This window comes from Macrosteles quadrilineatus, unplaced genomic scaffold (assembly GCF_028750875.1).
Source record: "Macrosteles quadrilineatus isolate MER2022 unplaced genomic scaffold, UCM_ALF_1.0 Scaffold_3__2_contigs__length_128488019, whole genome shotgun sequence".
NCBI classification, from domain to species: domain Eukaryota; kingdom Metazoa; phylum Arthropoda; class Insecta; order Hemiptera; family Cicadellidae; genus Macrosteles; species Macrosteles quadrilineatus.
Genome location: NW_026542596.1, coordinates 99,593,973 through 99,620,388, shown reverse-complemented (window position 1 = coordinate 99,620,388; position 26,416 = coordinate 99,593,973). Strand labels below are relative to the sequence as shown.

At 38.5% G+C, this 26,416-nt stretch overlaps 1 protein-coding gene across 1 annotated transcript; it reads left to right on the top strand.

Annotated features, from left to right (window-relative positions):
* Window positions 1-24,874, top strand: LOC128990578 (SET domain-containing protein SmydA-8-like). The gene is made up of 10 exons (XM_054413012.1): window positions 1-82; window positions 4,979-5,117; window positions 7,051-7,155; window positions 10,264-10,425; window positions 11,239-11,493; window positions 12,339-12,649; window positions 20,684-20,804; window positions 21,005-21,245; window positions 21,922-22,031; window positions 22,539-24,874. Exons 2-10 carry the CDS (start codon window positions 4,980-4,982, stop codon window positions 22,698-22,700), a joined length of 1,605 nt encoding a protein of 534 aa, XP_054268987.1. The 5' UTR covers window positions 1-82; window position 4,979; the 3' UTR covers window positions 22,701-24,874.
* The last annotated feature ends 1,542 nt before the right edge of the window (window positions 24,875-26,416 follow it).

Genomic DNA, 26,416 nt, shown 5'->3' with positions numbered 1-26,416 from the left:
AATAGCGTGAGGTTGAGAGGTAGGAGGGGAGCGCGCAGTGGGAATAGTGCTATTGTGGGTGCATCAGCTATTTATATTGGAGGCAAGTAATTAATAACTCATCAGCTATATTTGACGGCGTGAATTGGTGTTGGTGTTAAGCAATTGTTTTGATCGTGTTGTACAACGTGATAACGCTTGTTAGATGGTTACATTTGCTTGAAACTATGCCTTTTTGAATATCTATTTATGTTTGTTTTCGTTTTCGCTTTGCAGTCAGTTAAACCAAATTAAGTAGTTAAAATGTTTTATTAAATGTATATGTTTTAGTTATTTGTGGCTTGTGTAATATTTAATTTGATGAAGTATTATAACTATACAATATTCAAAATAATTGTTTAAGTAGAACGTTTAACCCATTTAATTTTTTTTCGAGCTTGAGATAGTGTAAATTATTAGATTCTGTAGTATAGAATATCGGCACCAATATAATCAGCCTCCAATCTGATCAACCAGTGTAACCTACACCATCTCCTTACAGGACCTGCATTGAAACCCAATATGATCATCTCTCAACATCACATATGACTCTTAACATCGCCTTTAACACGACCATCCACCATCGTAAATGTCAATATGACCACCCTTTCAGCAAATCTTTAATACGAACATTAACCAATTTAAGTTTCAATATGACTTAACATAAGCTCTAATAACATCATAACATAAATACATCTTAACATAATTTCCCATACCATCAACCATTAACATAAGTTCCAATATCATAATCCCTTGATACATGTTCCAATGTCATCATCCCTTAACATTAGCATCCATTAACTTAGGTTCCAATATCATCGTCTATTAACATAATTTCCCATACCATCATCCATTAACATAAGTTCCAATATCATTATCATTTAACATAAGTTCCAATATTATCATTATTTAACTTAAGTTCCGATATCATAATCGCTTAACACAAGTTCCAATATCATTATCCCTTAACATAGGCTCCAATATCATCATCCCTTAACATAGGCTCCAATATCATCATCCATTAATCTAAGTTCCATTATCATCATCCCTTAACATTAGCTCCCATATCATTATCCATTAACATAAGTTCCAATATCACATCATCCCTTAACATAAGCTCCCATATCATCATCCATTAACCTAAGTTCCATTATGATCATCCCTTAACATAGGCTCCCATATCATCATCCATTAACATAAGTTCCAATATCGTAATCCCTTAACCTAAGTTCCATTATCATCATCCCTTAACATAGGCTCCCATATCATCATCCATTAACATAAGTTCCAATATCGTAATCCCTTAACCTAAGTTCCATTATCATCATCCCCTAACATAGGCTCCCATATCATCATCCATTAACCTAAGTTCCATTATCATCATCCCTTAACATAGGCTCCCATATCATCATCCATTAACATAAGTTCCAATATCGTAATCCCTTAACATAGGCTCCCATATCATCATCCATTAACATAAGTTCCATTATCATCATCCATTAACCTAAGTTATATTATCATCATCCCCTAACATAGGCTCCCATATCATCATCCATTAACCTAAGTTCCATTATCATCATCCCTTAACATAGGCTCCCATATCATCATCCATTAACATAAGTTCCAATATCGTAATCCCTTAACCTAAGTTCCATTATCATCATCCCTTAACATAGGCTCCCATATCATCATCCATTAACATAAGTTCCAATATCGTAATCCCTTAACCTAAGTTCCATTATCATCATCCCCTAACATAGGCTCCCATAACATCATCCATTAACCTAAGTTCCATTATCATCATCCCTTAACATAGGCTCCCATATCATCATCCATTAACATAAGTTCCAATATCGTAATCCCTTAACATAGGCTCCCATATCATCATCCTTTAACATAGGCTCCCATATCATAATTCATTAACCTAAGTTCCATTATCATCATCCCTTAACATAAGCTCCCATATCATCATCTATTAACCTAAGTTCCATTATCATCATCCTTTAACATAGGCTCCCATATCATAATTCATTAACCTAAGTTCCATTATCATCATCCCTTAACATAAGCTCCCATATCATCATCTATTAACCTAAGTTCCATTATCATCATCCCTTAACATAGGCTCCCATATCATCATCCATTAACATAAGTTCCATTATCATCATCCCTTAACATAGGCTCCCATATCATCATCCATTAACATAAGTTCCAATACCGTAATCCCTTAACCTAAGTATACATTAACATAATTGTAATATCACCATCTCTTAAATACCATCATGCCTTGGTATAAGCTCTAATTTCATCACATCTTAACATAAGCTCTGTAATCATCTCTCAATAAGTTCTAGTATCACAATCCCGTATAGTCCAATGCCATCATCCTTTGACAGAAGCTCAAATATGATTGTTCCTCAATGAAAGCTCACTTGTTATCACTTCTTAGCACAAGCTCTAATTGTATCATCCCTTAAATATAAACATGTAGCATCCCTAGTCCGTCCCTCTGATCATATAATCAGTAGGTGTATTGCTTATAATGTGTTTATCCCTAAACATTGTCTTTAAGCGAATCCTCCCTGTAGGACATTCAATGCAGCTGCAAATATAAAATAATATCTCTATTGGAAGAATCATAATTGTAGCGAGTGAATTACCCATGTAGGGAATAAGGATTTACCGTAGGTGGTGTGGTAAGGTGGTTTACAGCTGTTATGTTAAGCAAATTATATCATACCAAAAGCTAGTTTAAAATCTTAGCGTCGGCTGCTAGACTTTTCAAAAATTAAAACTTAATTTCTAAATAACTGGGACCCTAAACTAAAATTATGGCTTCGACATTCCCTAGTTCTCAAAATTATCTTTCTTTCAACACAAACATAATGAAAATCCGTCGAGTGGTTGATTCAGAATCGTGAAATAAAAAAAACCCCTATTACGTTTTAATATTATAGATGGTCCTGACTAATGAAACAGCTGGTCTTAGTCAGTAACAAAGCTACACAGATTACACTCGTTTCACGCATATTTAGGTTGACATACGCACCTAGGTGGCGTCCCCATCTCAGAATATATACAAAAACCGATCATTTTCAGGTCATTTAATCAAATTATTCTTGGGTAAACATATCAAGTGTATCCAACACAGTGCGGATATAGTGCCAGGGGAAAGTCTGATAAATTATTCATGTCCAACTGCATCGGAGTGTTTTGCCAGCTCACGCTGTGTGAGGTAAGCAGCTACACAAGCAGCTGAACACGGCAGTAAATACACCACGTGTCTAATTGGTGATAAATAAAATGTATGAATCATTAGTGTTGGACGAAGAGGCTTTTGAGTCTCTTAATTTGATATGTACAAATAACTTCCCACAGTCAACCCACGAATACTACGACAGAAACTGTATGGATCATAAACATAAATGTCGTCACTGGCCCGAATCTTATGCTAATAGCCTTACAGTATGGTTTTAAAATTGTTGACGTAATTTAAATAAAATTACAAACATTTTTACATTTGGCCAGTGACGTAAGTTATGTTTATGTTCTATACAGTTTGTGTTTATAATATTCGAAAGTTTACCACAGCTCTTTGTGGTAAATATACGTAGTATAGTTATTGTATTGAAGGATTTAATAATGAAGTCCATGAAACAATAAAGTATTATGTAATATTTTTACAGAAACGTATTATTATTAGAATACCCCCGCCGCAGCAAACCTGCAGACTAAGCGAATTTTAACTTGTCTGATTACATTTTTACTCAAATATTTCCATAAATAAGACATATTTATTCCCTATTTAAATAACATTAGATTTAACAAGTGCTTAGGTTTGCTGCTACGGGGAAGGTAAAAAGTGTTTTTTGACCATACGTGAATAGTATGGGATGAAATAAATAAATTTGCCAAATTTTATCAATATATACCCATAAACAAGTAAACTACAACAATTTTTATTTTCTCCATAAGAATAACATGGGAATTTTAAATTAAACTATTATTAAATTTTCTCCGTGACCGTTAGGCATACAACAGCGCTTCAATATACTAAATTATTTCTTTTTTTAAGCTCTACAAAACGGTTTAGAAAGAAATTGCAAAATTTTTTGTTTTTAGGGTAAAAAATGGGAAAAACACATTTTTACCCCATAAAACCCCCCATAAATCCCTTTTCCCATGGTCCAGTATGCTGGATCGCGAACTCGTTCGAATAAACGTATGTTTACACGTTTGTACCAAATTTCATCAAAATCGGATAATTTTTGCTCGAGTTATCGCGCTAACGGACACACACACACACATATATATATATATATATGTATATATATATATATATATGAATTTGAACGGATGGTGTTTTTGGCCTCTAGGGACCTCAAAATGAAAAAAAATCAGTCCCGCGTCCACGTCTTACAATGAGTACTACGGTAATAGCTACCCTATATGGGAAATTCGCTAATATATTTTCAATGTTGTTTGTATGGTTAACTAAGATAACAAATTGATAAAATCTACTCTGATAAACTTTACATTGTATTAGCACTGACTTATAAAGTGCTTCTACACTTTTCATCATATTGTACAATCTGAAGCCAGTTTAGATGCATGTCGCGTTGCTAAAGTGTAAGTGCATTAGTTCATCTTTTATGTCAGGGTAGTCATTACACTTTATGCTTACCTTTTTGGTTATGCCAGAAAACAATTAGTTTATAAAACATTTGTTAAACCTAGGTAAAACATGTTTCGTTGGTTAAAAATAGCTACAAAATGACCTTCAAATACATCGGACACAAACATACATACTATCTCCAGGGAATCAAAAAGGGTCTATGATTAATCTCTGATTTTAGTTAACAGAGGCAGTTTTTCAGGGAAAATACGATGCCTTCCATTTCTTCAGCATACTGTTATATACCTTTTTAATTATTGTAAAACTTTTCCTTTCGTTTTTCAGGATGGGAGGACAGAGTTGTGTGATCTGCCAGAAGGACGCGAGTAAGCGATGTGGAGGATGTTGTCAGGTCTACTACTGCAACAAGGAACACCAGAAACTGGACTGGGCCAAACACAAACATACATGCAATCCTTTCAAGGTAAGCTTCTACCACCAAGTGTTCACAATAGTTAGCGATGTGGAGGATGTTGTCAGGTCTACCACTGCAACAAGGAACACCAGAAGCTGGACCGGGCCAAACACAAACATACATGCTAACCTTTCAAGGTAAGCTTCTACCACCAAGTCTTCACAATAGAAAGTGATGTGGAGGATGTTGTCAGGTCTACCACTGCAACAAGGAACACCAGAAGCTGGACCGGGCCAAACACAAACATACATGCAAACCTTTCAAGGTAAGCTTCTACTACCAAGTCTTCACAATAGCTAGTGATGTGGAGGATGTTGTCAGGTCTACTACTGTAACAAGGAACACCAGAAACTGGACTGGGCTAAACACAAACATACATGCAAACCTTTCAAGGTAAGCTTCTACTACCAAGTCTTCACAATAGAAAGTGATGTGGAGGATGTTGTCAGGTCTACTACTGCAACAAGGAACACCAGAAGCTGGACCGGGCCAAACACAAACATACATGCTAACCTTTCAAGGTAAGCTTCTACCACCAAGTCTTCACAATAGTAAGTGATGTGGAGGATGTTGTCAGGTCTACCACTGCAACAAGGAACACCAGAAGCTGGACCGGGCCAAACACAAACATACATGCTAACCTTTCAAGGTAAGCTTCTACCACCAAGTCTTCACAATAGTAAGTGATGTGGAGGATGTTGTCAGGTCTACCACTGCAACAAGGAACACCAGAAGCTGGACCGGGCCAAACACAAACATACATGCTAACCTTTCAAGGTAAGCTTCTACCACCAAGTCTTCACAATAGTAAGTGATGTGGAGGATGTTGTCAGGTCTACCACTGCAACAAGGAACACCAGAAGCTGGACCGGGCCAAACACAAACATACATGCTAACCTTTCAAGGTAAGCTTCTACCACCAAGTCTTCACAATAGTAAGTGATGTGGAGGATGTTGTCAGGTCTACCACTGCAACAAGGAACACCAGAAGCTGGACCGGGCCAAACACAAACATACATGCTAACCTTTCAAGGTAAGCTTCTACCACCAAGTCTTCACAATAGAAAGTGATGTGGAGGATGTTGTCAGGTCTACCACTGCAACAAGGAACACCAGAAGCTGGACCGGGCCAAACACAAACATACATGCAAACCTTTCAAGGTAAGCTTCTACTACCAAGTCTTCACAATAGCTAGTGATGTGGAGGATGTTGTCAGGTCTACTACTGTAACAAGGAACACCAGAAACTGGACTGGGCTAAACACAAACATACATGCAAACCTTTCAAGGTAAGCTTCTACTACCAAGTCTTCACAATAGTAAGTGATGTGGAGGATGTTGTCAGGTCTACTACTGCAACAAGGAACACCAGAAACTGGACTGGGCTAAACACAAACATACATGCAAACCTTTCAAGGTAAGCTTCTACTACCAAGTCTTCACAATAGTAAGTGATGTGGAGGATGTTGTCAGGTCTACTACTGCAACAAGGAACACCAGAAACTGGACTGGGCTAAACACAAACATACATGCAAACCTTTCAAGGTAAGCTTCGACTACCAAGTCTTGACAATAGTAAGTGACGTGGAGGATGTTGTCTGTTTGACCAGTGCACGTAGGCGTATTATCGTATTGTAAAATACTATGCTTGTTTTATTTGTATTTGATTTTGGCAAATGACGGTTTCAACTGAAAGTTGACCAGAGGACAAGTTGTTGTTAGTAATTACATAGTTTCAATCGGAAGAACAGGTTAAAATAATACAAATAACAATATTCATAATGTATCAACAAATCACTCTTAATATAAACCGAACGGAACCAACCGAAGCATTGAGTTCTAGGTGATTCAGAATCTTCTAAAATCTGCAAGAGGGTATGTTTAATCTGATCTGATTCATATTTAAACTACCCATTAGCAGGCGATGGATGTTTGTCTGCAGGTTTGTGAGGACCCAGTGCTGGGACGACACCTAGTAGCTACTCGAGATATTGCCGTTGGGGAGGTCATCCTCAAGGAGCCTCCACTACTGCAAGGACCAAGTCAGGTGAGTCACCCAATGTCAAGTAGTCTTATAACATAAAAAACTTGTTTAATATAAGCTTACCTACGACCGTGTTTTTTAAGTAACCGTTTTAGTTAAGTTCTTAGAATTGAACATTTTTACATAACAGCATTGTTTACTTTCATAACAGCATAGTTTTACCATGTTTTACTCATAACAACAAGGGGACGGACTAATGATGTTCAAGGAGAGAGAAGAAGTAAAATTGTAATTATTCGAACTTCAACTAATCAGCTGTTCAGTCCAATTTAATTGTTGAGTGGTGCAATTTTTGTTTGGTACAATGTTTCGTTGCATCACTGTCAGTGGCAATGAGAGAATAAACGAAAACATGACCTCTCCTAGAATTTATTAGTGATTTTTAGTACCTAATTAAAACACTGTTGTAGGTAAAGTAGTATAACTCGCGTAAATAGTGTTAATGCAAACTACTATTTCTTGTGATATACAGTAACACATTCTTTCTCTTTAAAACGAATGTGATGGTACAAATCCATAAGTGTTTGTATTGTATTTCGTCACACTGTGGCAAAAACTGCAGTTATCAATGTATTTGTTGACTAAAGTAGGCTAATGCTTTTAAAATCCCTAGAATAAAACATAATCAGCATTGGCATTGGCGATAAAATAATGTAACAATCAATACCAACCGAAATAATTTGACATTTTTCAGATTTTGTTTTTCATATTGTTCAAATAACAATCAATTATTGTCAATTTACACGAGCTGATTGAACCGGCTTCCTTTTTAAAACGGTAAATTATTTTTTTTAATTACAACGAAAACTATTCAAGTAATACACGTTGTAAATAGAGTCTAGTTAGGCTTTGAAAATACAGTAATCCAAAATCAAAGTTATTCCTTGCATTACCTTACAGACGGTTATTGTTTTACTTGTAGACTATACGATTTACTTGGCACTATTGACATTGGACTATTTGCTCACCTCCCGAGCAATCGTGCGAATTATAAATAGGAAACATAAAACAGAACAGAAATTAACATTTCCACGAGGCGTATGATTTGCTAAGCCAATTTAAACGTTGTAGTTATGAGGTGTAGAATTCTATTTAGTTGTCACTGGAGCTTGCCAACTGTCTTCTGCATTTAAAACTTCCGCCCACAACCCTAGTTAAACACACGTTGGCAAACTCAGCTCACATACAAGTCCTTATTGTCACTGTGATTAAAGCTAATGGTTTTATTGACACGAAGCCAGAGTATTCTTTACGGCATCTCATATAGTAGGAGTAAAACTTACAAATCAAATTAGTTTTGATTGTAAAAGGACGATTCTTCAAACCAGGTTTTACACGTAGATCCCTTGTCAGAATCAGGCCCAGGTTGACTTTACGTCCAAAGCTAAACTGAATGTTTGTACCCTCTAACCAAGATGGTTAACTAATTAGCACACCCCTGAGGGAACAGAGCAATTTCCTTTTTGCGAATCAATTTTCCAGAGCCATTGCGAACAGGTTAACCCAAAATAAAGTAGATAATAAAATCGATTTTACAGTAGATTCTATGAAGATTTTTCTAATTACTGTTAGTCCAGTCAAGGAATGAGGTGTAGAGTGCGTGAGCAGGTAACTAAGCGATTCCTTCAGAAACTTGTTCAGGGGGCTTAGGGTGTTAACATACCAAAAGTCCTGACTCCTAGGTGGTGAGCCAGGGGGTGGAGGGGGGAAAAAGGGGGGGGGAAAGGTACGCATTTTGGGTTTTTTGATTATATCTCGAAAACTATCAACTTTTTGTATACTATAGTAAATTATAAAATTGAAGAAGATTAAATTTTCTACAAGAAAAGTATATAATGTGTTTATTTTGGTTCTACAGATTACGAGTTATAACTTATTTAATTGACATATTATTAAAATACTCCTTCCATAAGAAATACATGTAAATTAGTATGCGAAATGGGGCGAATCCTATCCGCCCAAAGGAAATATAAATGATATTCTGGAAATCTTGACAAAATTTCCAGTCATTTGACACTTTAATCATTAAAATTGATCCAAAATTAAGGCGAGGGTGAGCGTTTAAAAATGGGATGATTTAAGGTTTTTTTTATATTTCCAATAAAAAAACACCAAAACTCGATATTTTGTTACCTCGCCCTCGCCTTAATTTTAGATCAATTTTAATGATTAAAGTGTCAAATTACTGGAGATTTTGTCAAGATTTCCAGAATATCATTTATATTTCCTTTGGGCGGATAGGATTCGCCCCATTTCGCATACTAATTTACATGTATTTCTTATGGAAGGAGTATTTTAATAATATGTCAATTAAATAAGTTATAACTCGTAATCTGTTGAACCAAAATAAACACATTATATACTTTTCTTGTAGAAAATTTAATCTTCTTCAATTTTATAATTTACTATAGTATACAAAAAGTTGATAGTTTTCGAGATATAATCAAAAAACCCAAAATGCGTACCTTTCCCCCCCTTTTTCCCCCCTCAACCCCCTGGCTCACCACCTAGGAGTCAGGACTTTTGGTATGTTAACACCCTAAGCCCCCTGAACAAGTTTCTGAAGGAATCGCTTAGTTACCTGCTCACGCACTCTACACCTACTTTTGGATCATTCATTGACTGGACTATGTACTTTGATTTAATTTTGAACTAGGTTTTTGGGAATCAGAATTCGGATTTGAGATTTTGTACCGAACCCTGACTGTATCTCGACTTGACATCCCTAAAGGTCAATATGATCCTACTGAAGACGCTCTAGGTGAAGCACCTGGTGTGACTAGAGGATAATCCAGCCCTGGTCAGACCCATGCATGTCCTTCGTCATTAATTATACCTACTGGCTAGATAACCATGAATACATATTTACCGTGATGAATTGTAACTCATCAGGTAGTTACAAAGCTGTCATCACATTACTCGTTAACTCATCTTCGCTTTGAAAACGCACCTTGGTGTGTCGGCGTTGGCACGAATATCGTGGGTGAGAATATAGCAGATACTGCGATGTAGGCCTATTTACAGTCTGGTTCTATAATCTAAATTACGTTCGAATGGCTTTGTCGTTAATAGTAAGCCCCTTGTGTATTGGTCCTGTTATTGCCTTGACAGGTGACAGGTCCGGTGTGTCTGAGCTGTCTACAGGCTGTGTCACAACACAATTCTGAGCCCTGCTCACAGTGTGGCTGGCCGTTGTGTCTCAAACCGAAATGCAGAGAGTCCAAACAACACCTGCCCGAGTGTCGGTGGACCATGGACAAGAGAAAGAATCCAGTGAGTCAATCCCAGCTACTTAGGGGGTTTCGTGCTAAGTTTGAAGACTGGGTTATTTGACTGAACCTTGTTATGCATGTGTATCTGAATTGTAGAACTGTGAAGAGAGAAGAAGTGAAAGAAGAGGATGCTCTAGATAGTAGGAGAGCCAAGTAATTCTAGAACTGAGTTACACACCAAGCTTTGTTGTTGAACTCAAATGAGACTCATTGCTCAGTAAATTAGATATTTCTGTCCAGTTGAAAAAAAGATTTAGGGATAAAAAAAGCTTAAGAGCCAAGAGGATCGTCAAATTGTTTGAGATGAATAGGCTACTTCTTCTTCTCGGTTATATTTTTGATTGCCATTATTATTACAATGATAAGCAATATGGGTGTGCCCCTGAACACCAGGAAACATACATAAAAATGTTCAGGGGCACAGTCATATTGCTAGGGATGTATACAAAATTTTATCTAGAAACAAACAAGTATCAAGTCATACCAAACCCCAAGATTTCATTATGAATAGTCTGAAACATTTTTTAAATGTTGTAGTAGAAGTCTCATTTCAATTATTGGATCTTGCGTATTCCAAAACCTACATCATATTTTATAGGCTTACTCCTGGATAAGAGTTGACAGAATAATATTGTTTTTTCTTGATTGGAAAGTCGAGTTAGTTTTAAAGATGTTATTGTTATCAGATAAAGTAAGAATGATATGTGGTGAAAATTTGCTCAATTTGGCAACTTTTCATCATGATTCATTTACCCTTTCCATGAACAACAAGAACAATTTACATTGTTTGCTAACACGGAGTGTTGCCTCTCAGGTAAAGATCTCGCAGTTCATAACTCCACACCCGAGCTACGAGTGTATCACGACCTTGCGACTGTGCTACGCCAAGCGACACAGCCCTGGACTGTGGGGCAGACTGTGCAAGCTGCAGTCGCACACAGAGGAGCGACGAGGCACACACAAGTACAAGGAAGACACCAGGACCGTCGCTCAGTTCCTCCGCAGGTTCTACAAGCTGGAGGACGAGTTTAGTGACGAGGACATCATGGATATCTGGGGAATCATACAAGTGAGTTCGACATCAGGGCTTTATTTCTTTTCTTGAGTTTATACCAGTGGCATTTTTAATGAAGTAAATTCAACGCATAACCTATGCCAACTCATTAAATGTTTGTGGATGTGCCGGGAATTGAACCAGTTAGCATTCGCAAACAATCTGAAGAGGAGAAAGTCCTAAAACAGCCCCGAGGAATTAACACGAAATAAAAGGATAATATTAACAGTCGCACATTACGAAAGGATAAGATGTTGACTTGGCTTTTCCCATTTAGTTATCCACCGATGCCACAGTTAAAAATTAATTGTTCTTGACGTTGAATGCATTTTGGCAAACTGTTGGACATGTCGCCAATTCTGTAGGGGTCCTTGTTGACTTTAAGTCACTGGAACGGATTTGAGCGAATTTCTCATATAGGGAATAAGCTATTTTGTTTTAGGTCCCCAGAGGCCAAAAACACCATAGAGGTATTAGAGGTCCATTTAGAAATTCACCAATGCTGTAGTAGGCTTGATTCGAAGATGACTTTGCAATTTATACACGAGTTATTAAAATTGCCTTGACCATGGATACATTTAGAAAATTTGCTGCACCTTTTACTACAGTAGTAGTTGTAGTAGGTTTCTTGACATGTCAATGAAATGTTGAATCTTTTGTACCTTTAACATTGATTTTGTTTGCCTGACCAGTTTTGTAATGGTCAGCTTGAAAATGTGTTGATTAACACGTTTCAATTTGTAGAGTTAAAGCGGATTCTATAAACAAAAAATGTCAAAAATTCCCCAAAGTTTTAGGTCTTGTAAATGATTTTCTAAGCAGACGCACGAGTTTTATTAAATAGCCGGTTCTATTGTCAGGTCAACGGCCACGAAGTACCTCTCACCCAGCCAGCCCACGTCGCTGTCTACGACCTCTCCTCCATGTTGGAGCATAGCTGTCACCCCAACTGTGCCAAGAGTTTCGCTAGTGATGCTAGCCTCGTCCTCCGCGCCGTGGTCAAGGTGTCCGCCGGGCAACATCTCTCCATCTGCTACACAGACTGTCTCTGGGGCACGGTGAACCGACAGTACCACCTGCGGGACACAAAGTTCTTTACCTGTCAGTGCCCGAGGTGTCTCGACCCGACCGAGATGGGCACTTACTTTAGCGCCATTCTATGCGAAAAAAGGTAGGAGACTTCACCATGGTAGACTGAAAAGCATAGATTCCTCCTAGTGAAACTGTACTTAAAGATGACGGATCGTTTATTAATGACTAACTAGTGTACATGTTGCTCGAATTCGAGCAATTGTAAGTATTACAGGAGTTATTCCAAAACGAATAACGGTCATATTTACAATGAGTTTAAAAGATTCAACTCAAAGATTAACGGCGTGTAACTCAGAACATGATTATCTTCGTTATTGATAAACCTACAGCATTCCGGCCGGTTTTCTCCTTCTCAAAATACCTCGCTGTACAGGCAACACAGGTCATTGATAGAGGACCAATTGAGGACGAAAAGTCGTTTTGGGATAGTGTTAGGGTGCATTTGTAACCTAATAGTTGAGATTGTTCAGGGTCAGGTGCTGACTGTGATGAGTTAAGCCTATTACGCGCCCCTGTTCTGTAGCTGCGGTCATTAACACGCCTCCTGTCTATGTTTCGCTGTTGTCACGTCGGAGGCATTTAAAAGAAAAAAACAACAAATAAACAAACTATAGCCACACAAACACAAAACAACGATAAATGCACAAATTTAAGGGGTACACTTCCATATCTGTTGGCACAAACAACCGAATGAAAATATCGATCGATATATCGTTTGGTTAGAAAAAAACAACAAATAAACAAATTATAGCCACACAAACACAAAACAACGATAAATGCACAAATTTAAGGGGTACACTTCCATATCTGTTGGCACAAACAACCAAATGAAAATATCGATCGATATATCGTTTGGTTAGTTAGGTAAGGTTAACTTAACCTAACCAACCAAACGATATATCGAATTAAACAATCGAATAACCAATATTACTCATTCGGTTGTTTGTGTCAACAGATATGGAAGTGTACCCAATTTAAGTTACAATCATGATAACACGATCCGTCATAGTGACACAAAACAACGATAAATACACAAATTTAAGATACAACCATACTAACACGATCCGTTTTGGGTGTTATGTTTACACAAACTCAAATAGTAAATATTGAATTGAAACATAAATAACAGCAATTAAATTATACAGCTGATCAAAATGTAAACAATTATGTTCTTCATAAGGATAACATGGGATCTTTCAAAGCCACTGGGGCAGAGCCCCAGGGGACTATTTCAAAAATGTAAGGCCAGTTTGCAAATCTACGCGACACGCTCTTTCCAATGAGACGTCAATGGATAAAATCGGTTAAGAAATGGCGGAGGAGTTCAACCGACAAAGTTTCATGTAGCGTATTAATTATATAGACTAGTGTACATGTTGCTCGAATTCGAGCAATTGCAAAGTATTACCGGAATTATTTCAAAACGAATAACAGTCATACTTACAATGTGTTTAAAAGAGTCAACTCAAAGATTACCGGTGTGTAACTCAGATCATGTTTATCTTCGTTATTGATAAACCTAAAGCAATCCGGCCGGGATTCTCCGTCTTAAAATGCCTCGTTGTACAGGCAACACAGGTCATGATAGAGGACTAATGAGAACGAAAAGTCGTTTTGGGGTAGTGTTAAAGGGCGCATTTGTAACCTAATACTTGAGTTTGTCCAGGGTCAGGTGCTGACTGTGATTAAGCCTATTACCATAGATTAAAAGAAGTACTCATTTTATCAATCATACCAATATCAATATCAAGTATTGATATAAATATATTGATATAAGTACTCCTTTTATCTATGCTATTACGCAGCACACTGTTCTGTAGCTGCGGTCGTTATCACGATTACGCGTCCTGTCTATGCTTCGTTGTCGTCGCGTCGGAGGCATTAAAAAAACAACAAATAAACAAATTATAGCTACACAAAACAACGATGAATGCACAAATTTAAATTACAATCATGCTAACACGACCCGTCGTAGCGACACAAAACAACGATAAATATACACACAAATTTAAGATACAACCATGCTAATTCGATCAGTCTTTGGGGTTATGTTTACACAAACTCAAATAGTAAATAAATGTAGCCTACTCAATGCGTTTCATTGAATTGAAAAATAAACTAGGTGGCGTTCGCAGAAGCATCCACAAAATTGAGCGGAGTCGTCAATGGTTCATATTATATTGTTTTTGTCATACTGCAGTGAAAACAGTCGTCATTGATGCATGCGTTGCGGGTCTAAAGTAGCATTTTTACTCTTTAGGAAATAAAATTCGTTTTTAGCCTCAATGGAGTAAAACTCAGCTGTTGTCAACTCAGTTGTAAATTTCTATTGTAAACGATTGAATACGTATCGAATTATGTAACGATTCGTGCTTCATAATCATTTTAACCTACAGTCTACAGTCTCTTCCCATAGCATTTTAGCATTGTAGATACATTAATCCATTCCCACACTCAACACTGCCCACCTTTACTACTTCCTTCACCACCCCCTACGTCGTGGACCTGTTTCCGTCTCTTACCATAGCATTTTAGGATTGCAGATACATTAATGTAATTGCCAAAGACAGTTCCCACACTCTGCACTGAAAGGCTTACTAATTCCTTCACCATTTCCTACGTCATACACATGTTTCCTTCCCTTCTCACAGCATTTAAGTATTAGATACATTTATCTAACTGCCCAAACGGTTCCCTCACTCTGCACTGCCAGCCTTTACTACTTCCTACGTCGTGGGGGATGTTTCCTTCCCTTCTCATAGCATTTTATGATTGAAGATACATTAATCTAACTGCCACAGACGGTTCTCAACATATGTTCATACCTGATTCCTAAGCCACTTCCTACATCGTGGACCTGTTTTCATCACTTTCCATAGCATTTTAGGAATTTAGATACGTTAATCTAATTGCCACAAACATTGCCCACACTCCGCACTGCTAGCCTTTACTACTTCTTTCACCATTTTCTATGTCGTGGGCATGCTTCCATCCCTTATCATAGCATTTCAGCATTGCAGATACATTAATCTAACTGCTACAAACGGTTTCCAGTTCCCAAACTCCACACTGCTCACCTTACTACTTCCTTCACCTCTTCTTACGTCGCAGACATGTTTCCCTCTCTTCCCATAGAATTTTAAGATTGTAGATACCAAGATACCATAATCTAATCGTCATAAACAGTTCCCACACTCCGAAAAACTCGCCTTTACCACTTCCTTCATCTCTTCCTACGTCACGGACCTGTTTACCTCCCTTCCCATAGCATTTTAGGATTGGGGATACCTTAATCTAATCGTCGTAAACAGTTACCACACTCCAAAAAACTCGCCTTTACTGCTTTCTTCATCACTTCCTACGTCACGGACCTCTTTACTTCCCTTCCCTTAGCATTATTGGAATGCAAATACCTTAATCTAATAGTCATAAACAGTTTCCACAATCCGCACAGCTCGCCTTGACTACTTCCTTCACCACTTCCCACGTCGCGGACCTGTTTTCCTCCCGTCCCATAGCATTTTAGGATTGTAGATACCTTAATCTAATAGTCACAAACAGTTTCCACACTCCGGACAGCTCGCCTTGACTATTTCCTTCATTACTTCCCACGTCGCGGACCTGTTTTCCTCCCTTCCCATAGCATTTTAGGATTGCAAATACCTTAATCTAATGGTCATAAACAGATCCCATACCCCGAACAGCTCGCCTTTACTACTTCCTTCACCACTTCCCACGTCGCGGACCTGTTTCCTTCCCTTCCAATAGCATTTTAGGATTGCAGATACCTTAATCTAATTGTCATAAACAGTTCCCACTCTCCGGACAGCTCGCCTTGACTACTTCCTTCACCACTTCCTACGTCGCGGACCCGTTTTCCTCCCTTTCAATAGAATTTTAGGAATGCAGATACCTAAATCTAATCGTCATAAACAGTTTCTCCACACTCCGGACAGCTCACCTTGACTACTACCTTCACCACTTCCTACGTCGCGGACCTGTTTTCGTCCCTTCCCATAGAATTTTAGGAATGCAGATACCTTACTCTAATCGTCATAAACAGTTCCCACACTCCAGGCAGCTCGTCTTGACTACTTCCTTCACCACTTCCTACGTCACGGACCCGTTTTCCTCCCTTCCCATAGAATTTTAGGAATGCACATACCTACCTAAATCTAATCGTCTTAAACAGTTTCCACACTCTAGACTGCTCACCTTTACTACTTCCTTCGCCACTTCCTACGTCACTGACCTCAAGCTAGTGTCGTCATTTGATTATATTTATGATCCATACCACCGTTTATGTTCTAATATCTGTGGAATAATGCTATCAGCTATTATTTATCTACTGCATTCAAAAGTCAACAGCTGATCATATGTCTTTGTTTATGTGTCAAATACTGATTCCATAAGGATTACATTGAAACTTTGAGACCCAGTGGGGCGGATTCCTGAGAGACTTTTTTAACGCCGTATAGATGTTGGCACTCACCGATATGGTCTTTATCACCATGCAAAATTTGAAAACGATTGATTCAGCCGTCTAGGAGGAGTTTGCGTATTACGAAATGCATAAAAGTCGATGTATAAGAGCTTCGCTCGCTTCGCTCGCTCCGCTCAATAACAGCAATTAAATTATACAGCTGATCAAAATGTAAACAATTATGTTCTTCATAAGGATAACATGGGAACGTTCAAAGCCACTGGGGCAGAGCCCAAGGGATTTTTTCAAAAATGTAAGGCCAGTTTGCAAATCTACGCGACACGCTCTTTCCAATGAGACGTCAATGGATAAAATCGGTTAAGAAATGGCGGAGGAGTTCAACCGACAAAGTTTCATGTAGCGTATTAATTATATAGATGTGACACTGGGCAATAAAAACATGATGACTCGAATATTTGTTATAAAACAGAGTTATTTTGTATGAGTCCAAAATGTAATATCGTAGCCTAAATTTTAAAGACTCATCACTTTGTGCTAGGTCAGTGCAAAAGTTAAAGAAATAATTTACAAAAAATAAAAGCCAAACCTGTGTTAAATCAAATTATAAAACATAAAAATTCTTCAATTGAGGTAGAGGGCTGTGTATAATGAATGCAAATGTGAGATGAATGGTTCAGTATTTTTGTTATTATGTTTCTTTTCAATAGACATGCAACACTTCCATAATCTTACGTACAATAATCTCAAACCAACCAAACAACCAAGAATGACAACAAACATTTATTATCAGTATTTATTTGACCTATTGGTCGAGGTAGAGGTAGTGTTGGTGTTAGTGTTGGTGGTTGTGGTGTCCATCACGGTGGACGTCTCGGACTCGTCTATTGTCATGGAGGCTCTCGTCACTTTCGTCTCTCTCGCTGGGACCTCTTTCTCTTTCCGCCGTCTGTGTGTATGATGGACGACTGTTGGCGGGATTTTGAACGGGATGTCCTCCAATTCCGTGGTACCTAGCGCCAAGTGGGGAGCGCACTGGTCAACCATCGCCCGAATCTGCTTCAGGTCTGTCTGTTGAGAATCGCGACTGTAGCAAGAAGCAGCCACCGATGCTAGATCTCTGGTCATCTCATTACCCAAGCTCTTCTGTAACGTTGCCAGTATTGTGGGTGGTGCGTCCAACTCACCTGGTGGTTTGAGATCGTCGATGTCAGTGAGGCCAGTCAGGTAGGCGTCGTCTACTGATAACCACGGCGAGGGGGCTACAGGATCTTGATTGCGAAGTGGAGGGTCCAGAGGGTTCCCGACTCTCCTGTCCTCCCTCTCATCCAAGTCTCTCTCACTCAGCTGCAGAATGACGACGCAGTTGCAACTCACTGCTAGCAGCTCCATCCGGGTCCATGACGACTCGACACAAGATGTAGTCGCATCGCTACGCTCGCTGGCGTTGGTGAATCTTGTGTCAGTTCTAGTTTCATGACGACCAGAACCTTGACCAATACTGGCCAACGTTGGAAGCCTATAAAGACCGGGCGTCGTAGTTTTAACACTTTCTGTATCTTGCTTACTATTTGAGGTATTTGCTGTATGAGTACTCGACAGACCGTTGCTGTTATCACTTTTTGAGTCCAACTTCTCCAGCCAACGGGAGTCAGATGTGCTTGTACTACTCTCTAATCCACTAGAACTAGCAGTCGTCACGGTGCGGGGAGAAAACACGAACTCAGTCGAAGATTTCCTCGGCATAACAAAAGGTGGCTTACACGTCACAGGACCGGGATAAAAAGATTGCACCCCGAACTCTGGGGTTCTCGCCAAAGCTCCGTGAACGGGGAAAAGAAGGGGAAGCGATTGCATGCACGTGTGTTTTACCAGGTCCCAGACTTTAACAACTGTATCTTTGCTAATGCTTATAAGTACGCTTAGATGTCTAAGAATACGAACGTCTACGATACAAGTCTTGTGGCCAAACAAAGACGCGACCGGTTTCTTTGGGATTATGGGGTTCCACAGTCTAACGACGCTGTCTTTTCCTCCTGTGGCCAAGAGCCTCAGCGAGCGATCTAGATGGAAACATCTCACTCCTCGAGTTATCTTGAACACGTAAGGAGCCCGCCGACCGACGATGTAACGGATGATCACTGTGGTGCTCGGGTCGTTACTGCAGCTGACGACGGTGTTGTTGTCGCTAAAGTATTCCACTCTGTGGATCTCGTCTTTGTGGATTCCTTGATCCATGGTGATCGTCACCCACGCTTTCTGTGAGCTCAGTTCTTTCCAGAAGTACTCGTCAAAAGAATCGTTGCTCGTTCGTTTAAACAGAGCGTATTGTGGCTGATGGAAGTAGACAGTGGCGATGGATCCCTGGTCGTCCCCCACTAGCAGCATGGACACGCTGTCTGCCACTCCCGGTGTGTAGTGCAGGCACGTAGGTGTGTTGGGGAGGCCTGAGATGCGGTAGACAGGCACACACACCAGTCCAGACATAGAGTAGAAGTGTAGACTCCGGTCACTCGCTGCCACTAGGAGTGTCGCGGCGTCAGTCATGTGCACCGCGTCAACCACCCACGTCGTCCTTCGTACCTCTCCTCCGGCTGTCGTAGCTATCTGGGTACTCAGTCTCACCTCGTATTGCTCCAACAGACTCATGTTCCAGTCGTATATCCCCACCTTGCCGTACTTGGACACGACCACGTAGCAGAACGACTTGGCCGTCTCCACCACCACCACTCTTACTATCGTCTCCCTCCTGCAGTGAGACATTGCGTGGAGACTACAGAACGACTCCTTCACAATGTCTCCAGGCCGTGACTTTGTCTTTTCCGACATAAAGTCTATCAGTTCATCCAGTAGCTGCTCCCACCAGAGGTATCCCGTGTGTTCCTCCGCGTTATTCTTCACCAGAAGCTCGAACAAATCCTCAGCAGCATCATTGTACTGCGAGGTGGCCATTACACTTTGTATCGCTGATAGAAACTCATCTTTGTTCAATTTGAATCCACAAAAACGAGGGTGCGCACTTCCTTTTGGCTCTTTGATCTTTTCGTCGACCTTTTTCTCGTAAAAGTGTGCTCTCAAGGCGGTCAACTCTTCACTGTTGAGGTTGTCTAGTAACTCAGTTACATCTGGTACGTGTGATTTACGGAATAAAGAGGGTGAACTAACGAGACCTACTATGTTGCGTGTTGAGGCCTGTATCTCTTGTTCTAGTCGAGTTTCAGCTTTTTGGTCGATTGATGCTATATCTTCAGTAGCGGCTGTCACGTCTGTATCTCCCATTTTATTATTGTTGGCCTTGCCACTGAAATATAAATATTTTTAAGGTTTTAACTTAGATGAACCACTAACAAAGTGTTAGCAACCATGTAAAATTCTAAACTTCAATCCAATGTAGTAAACAAACATAAATAATTAATGTTTGTTTACTACATTATTCTCATTTTATGGTTGGAATCGTACACATGTTTATAATCAGATGTTCCAAAACTTGCAGGTTTCACTAAACAAAAATTCAATCGCTACTTTATGTACCACCAAATAACTTTGAAACAGTTTTTGTGTTTTATAATAAGAGTCAAAGGATAATTAATTACCCTGTTATTAAATGATCCTGCCACTTTAAAATAACCTTTATATGACACGAGATAACTACATTCAACCCTTGTGTTATAGTGACTGCTCGGGTACTATGCTACCAGCCAGTCTGTGCTCCTTGGTGGAGGCTACACCTTGGACCTGCGACTCGTGCGGTCATGTCGTATACGACTCCCAGGTCGAGGCTACGCTGCAACAGGTTCGTACAAATATTATTGACTCTGAATAGTAAAAGTAGCCTTTTCATCTAAGGTGAACGATACAAATAACTTACAAAAGTGTTTGAAAAACATCCTATGCTTACACAAATTTTCAAAATACAAGTAAACGAGCTTCAAAAGGAGACAAAACAGAGGTATTCATATTCGTGTTGTCTGTTGCATTCTTGTTGCAATGTAGGCTGGCCAGGAACTTGCCACTCTGCAGTCCAAGAACCTCTCAGAGTCGACGAAGTTCCTGGAGAAATGGAGGTCCAAGTTTCACCAGAACCACTTCTACCTGACCGAGGTGAGGCTGGCGATCGCTGAGAGGATGGGCCAAGAGACTCCGCAGGGTATACGGGGTTTGTCTCCAGAATGCCTCCAGTACAAGGTCAACCTTACAAGGGACTTGCTGGAGCTGCTGTCTCTCATAGCACCAGGTGAAACATTTGCTCGTTTAACTGTAAGTTTTAGAAACTTGTATTTTCAACTAGGACGAATACTAGGGATGGTGGAAGGAACTTCTGGACAGCGGCATGGTGCTGGCTTAATCAGAAGATCGCTAAGGAATGGCTGTAGACGTTCTATTGGTTTGAAAATGAGCCCAGTTATTATTGGACACTGAAATAACAAGAACTCAAATAAACTCAATATGAGTTACAATATGAGTCAGGGACCTGGTAGGCTTTGGTGTCCGAATTATTGCAATAACATTTACTTGGGAGTAAATACTATGCTGGGTTACCTATTAGTTGCCATAAAATCTGACCAAGGTTAGGATAGTTCCCTTACGAAAAAGAATAAAAACGACATTAGTGACAAAACACATAGGCAAAATAAAAACATGTTCTGTTCAAATAACATTGTTAAATAACAATGTCTTCCTGCATACAATTTACTGGCCATGAATGCGTGTAAACAGGCTTCTCTGTGGTGTAAATAAACTATGCAATTCGGCGATAGTCCCACATGGCCCAATGATTTGAGGGTAGAGGAAATAAGTTTACAACTTGCGCAGCAGCATCGACTATTGGATCCTGGCGATCTTGTAAACTTGTGAGACTCGTAGCTTGTTATTCAATTCCGATTTAAGCTCAGCATGTGTTTGTCCCTCAGGCGAGACCAGAGTGTTGGGGATGCTCAATTTCGGCCTCCACGCATGTTTAGCTGAGCGTGCTCGTCGCGACCACCTTCAAGGCCACGACCAGTTCTACTCGGCTCTTATGGTTAGTGAATTCTTACCCTTCCATAACAGTTGCCAACTTAATAGACACTTATCGCAATTTCTTTAACTTAGTTTAAACAGTATATTAATATAATCTTACTCTGATTGCAATTAAAATCCGAGAAAAGTATTTGACCTGAAAAAATAATACCTCCACTTCTTTCGGTCCTTTGCATCTTCAAGAGCTCTCAACAATATAAATATTTTGGTTACTTTATATTTCCACCATTTTTGTGGGTGCTGAGAGGGTTTTACTTAATCCAAAAATTGCCCTTCCTAATTGGTTTTATCATTGATTCGTCTCCTCTTCTAATAAATACCTGGTCTTTTGCTTCAACGACCACGTATGATACCGATTAGTACAGACTGATTAGTTTCATTTTATTTTAAAACTTTAAAGGAATTTAATCAGCATACAGGAACTATTTACAGTGCAAATTAGAGTCTAAAATAGTTTTCTTAAAATATATGCCATACAATATGTTATTTACGTCTTTTTGTTCAACAGGAATCTCTCGAGTGTCTGGACAAGACGATATTTTTCTTAGCGGTGGAGCCAGAGGTTTTGCCTGAAGGGAAATTGTTGCTGCAGGCAAAACAGAATAAAGCAGAACTACTAAATACGCTACAAAACATCCAAATGTGCGCTAGTATGGCATCTCCCATGTGACAGTAAACTATGAAACAAACTGGCAAACATCAAATTAGGCATTGTTTAGCAGTTGCTCTGTTTCCATATGCAGGGTAAACTGTGGAATATTCACCAGTCTTTGACAATCACTCGAAAACAAACTACAGATCATCCAGCTGTACGAGATGCGCCGCTCATTCTGAGACAATAACTCGAGATCAAACTGCAGATCACCCAGCTGTACGACATGGGCCACTCATTCTGTGACAATCACTCGAGAACAAACTGCAGGTCATCCAGCTGTACGACATATGCCACTCATTCTGTGACAATCACTCGAGAACAATCTGCAGGTCACCCAGCTGTACGACATGGGCCACTCATTCTGTGACAATCACTCGAGAACAAACTGCAGATCACCCAGCTGTACGACATGGGCCACTCATTATGTGACAATCACTCGAGAACAATCTGCAAGTCATCCAGCTGTACGACATGGGCCACTCATTATGTGACAATCACTCGAGAACAAACTGCAGGTCATCCAGCTGTACGACATGGGCCACTCATTATGTGACAATCACTCGAGAACAATCTGCAGATCACCCAGCTGTACGACATGCCACTCATTATGTGACAATCATTCGAGAACAAACTGCAGATCACCCAGCTGTACGACATGGGCCACTCATTATGTGACAATCACTCGAGAACAAACTGCAGATCACCCAGCTGTACGACATATGCCACTCACTATGTGACAATAACTAGAGAACAAACTGCAGATCACCCAGATGTTAGATCATCTTCTGTAGTTGTCAACAGCGTTTAAAGAGATTTCACTTGTTTCCTTTAACAGATTTTCCGTCTGTAAAAAATTTTAATTTGTTGTCATCAATTTAAGGCAAACTATAGATACCAGTATTCCTTTTTAGTGTAGACGGTAATAATTTTTTTAAGTGTGTGTTTTTTAATACATCCAATTCATATTTTCTAGCGTTACCATTTTTCTGTTTGAAAACAATGTTTATACAAGGTGCATATGTTGGGATATAATTGACGTAGTGATTCCTTGGGTCAAAATAAAGAGAAAATCAAGAAAAACATTTTTCCAAAATCCAGATAACCAGATATTCACCATTTTGTATTTTTTACATACACATTTTTATCTCTGGTTTTTTCAACCGATCTTTATGAAACTTGTTATGTATGTTAAGGTAGAAGAGGCCCATGTAAGAAAAACAATTCCTTTTGATTCGAATTAAAATCTTAAAATGGCGGCCTTTTAAACTTCAATTACTCAAAAACGGCTGATTTTATGAAAAAATGTCATAAAGACTTTTAAAACTTTTAACTTCCTATCAAACTGTACCAAGTGCAAAACAATCGAATAAGAAATAGCTGAAATATTACGATTTTTAGTATTAAAATGGTAATAAAAGGCAGAAGCTCAGGTTTGCCCATTTCACAACTAAAAATCGAATTATTTAAGCTACAGTATTTCTTAATTGATCTTTTTGCACTTGGAAATTAAAAATGCTATATACAAGTGTTCTTAGCATTTTTTCATAAAATGAGCCCTTTTTTGGTAATTTAAGTTTAAAAAACTAAAATGGCCGCCATTTTAAAATTTTAAGTTGAATTAAGATGACATTTTTTCTAACATGGGTCTCTTTACTAACATACATACCAAGTTTCATAAAGATCGGTGAAAAAAATCCAAAGATAAAATTTTTATGTAAAAAATAAAAATTGCGGATATCTGGTTAACGAAGTGATTTTGGGGAAAATGTCATTCTTGATTTTCTCTTTGTTTTTACCCAAGGAAAACACGTGAATTATATCCCCACCTTTTTTTAACACCCTTTATACGTTTTTTTCATACCTTATCCATCCTTTTTATTTATTTAAAGAAAAAATCAAGTAAGGGAGCTACAACCTAATACTAGTACTTAGAATAATACACAACACTTTAAACTTAAATATTCATAGGCTGGATGAAATCCAACCAACAGTCCCTTCACATGGTGCTATAGGCAATATGGGCACAGCATTCATTTTGCGTTACAGATACTGTATTGCATGCACAAATTGGTTATAATCGCATTATGTTTTATACTAATGGCACGTTCCTAATTACTTTTCATGAGAATTCTGCTTTCATATGGTGTGGTATTGTAATTTTTAACTAAAATAAATAAAACGAACTCAATAACATAAGATATTATTATCTCATTTATTTATTTTATTTTAGAAAAGAGGGTCTTTAATCTGTTAGAAGCCTATCCATTCAAAAAATTTATACGTCGACTTTTGTGTATTTCGTAATACCGGTAATACGCAAACTCCTCCTAGACGGCTGGAGCAATCATTTTCTTAGGGCAAAATTTCAATTTAACCCTTATGGGAGCAGTATTTGACAAAAAACAAAGGCATAAGATCAGCTGTTGACTTAAAGGAATGGTTGTAACAGTTATCAAAGATATAAGAACAGAAACTGTATGGATCATAAACATAAACAACTGATGTCACTAGTTCGAACCAATAATGAGATAAACATATGGTTTGGATGTTTTTTGACAAATACAATTTACTAGCTGTTGTACCCCCGCTTTGCAACGGGAAGAGGACCTGAAATCGAAACATTTTGATCTTTACATCTGTTGTATAAAATATACACATCCGCTAACGCTTTTACAAACAAAATTCAACCCTAATGGTCTTTGTGGCAGTGCGGAAAGGGGCCAGGTTTCTGCACTGTCAGAAAGGGACCAGGATTCTGCACTGTACGTAACAACAGGCCTAATGAGAGTTTTGTACAGCTTCATCTTTGTCTTGCGGGGCATCAGCTTGGATTTCAGGATCTTAAGGTTAGCATAGTATGCTCTGTTACCAGCCATGATTCAGTTTGTGATTTCTTGCGCAACAGTGTTTTTGCTATTCAACTCTGCCCCAAGGTAAATAAACCTATCCACACCCTTAACACATTTGTTATATATATTTAGTGCTTATTAGTTAATTTACACATGAAATTGAGCATTTAAGATGGCAGACTAAACTAATGATTATCAAAACATCAAGATCAAGGACGAATAAAATTTAATAGTAATACTGTATATGTTTCATTGCATCTATGATTTTACTGTACAAAATATCAACGAACAATTCAACAGTTCTTATTTAGTCCCATAATCCTTTTTCATTACATTTTCACTCTTACCATTGAGTAAACACAGTAACAGACATACAGTAATTGATTTTAGAAACAAAATAACACTATGTACAGCTAAGTTTTATGATATTTTCCTTAGTTTGATTTAATCATTGGTGTAGCAAAACACAATTACTAAATTTACCTAAATAAAAAAAATTTGTGAAGTGTAATTTATGTTTAGTTTATCCAACACATGTTAAGCAGTTAGAAATTTAAAAAAAAAATGCCTCCAAATTCATACAAACCATCTAAACATTGTAATTTTCACAATGTTTGCATGAAAACATACCAATAACATTATTTTCATAACTACGCTTTAAAAAATCCAAAGCAGAGCCGGAGTTGATACAGCAACGGTTATAGAATATTTTTTTCTATAATCATTGACATAGTTTTAGAATAAATAATCCATGATAAAAGGTCGGATTAAAAAACCTACCTCATAGTTATGGAAAATATTATATTTAATCTCTTTGTATCAGCTGTCTGAAATTGTGAAATATGCAATTTAGCAGTTCTTCTTGTTTACATTGAAATGTCA

Bases quoted from the DNA above. Each gene is read 5' to 3' on its own strand.
- LOC128990578 (XM_054413012.1), top strand. From the start codon at position 4,980: ATGGGAGGACAGAGTTGTGTGATCTGCCAGAAGGACGCGAGTAAGCGA. The intron at 12,650-20,683 runs GTAGGAGACTTC...CTTGTGTTATAG, and splicing joins GCCATTCTATGCGAAAAAAG to TGACTGCTCGGGTACTATGC. The intron at 21,246-21,921 runs GTGAAACATTTG...TTTGTCCCTCAG, and splicing joins GCTGTCTCTCATAGCACCAG to GCGAGACCAGAGTGTTGGGG.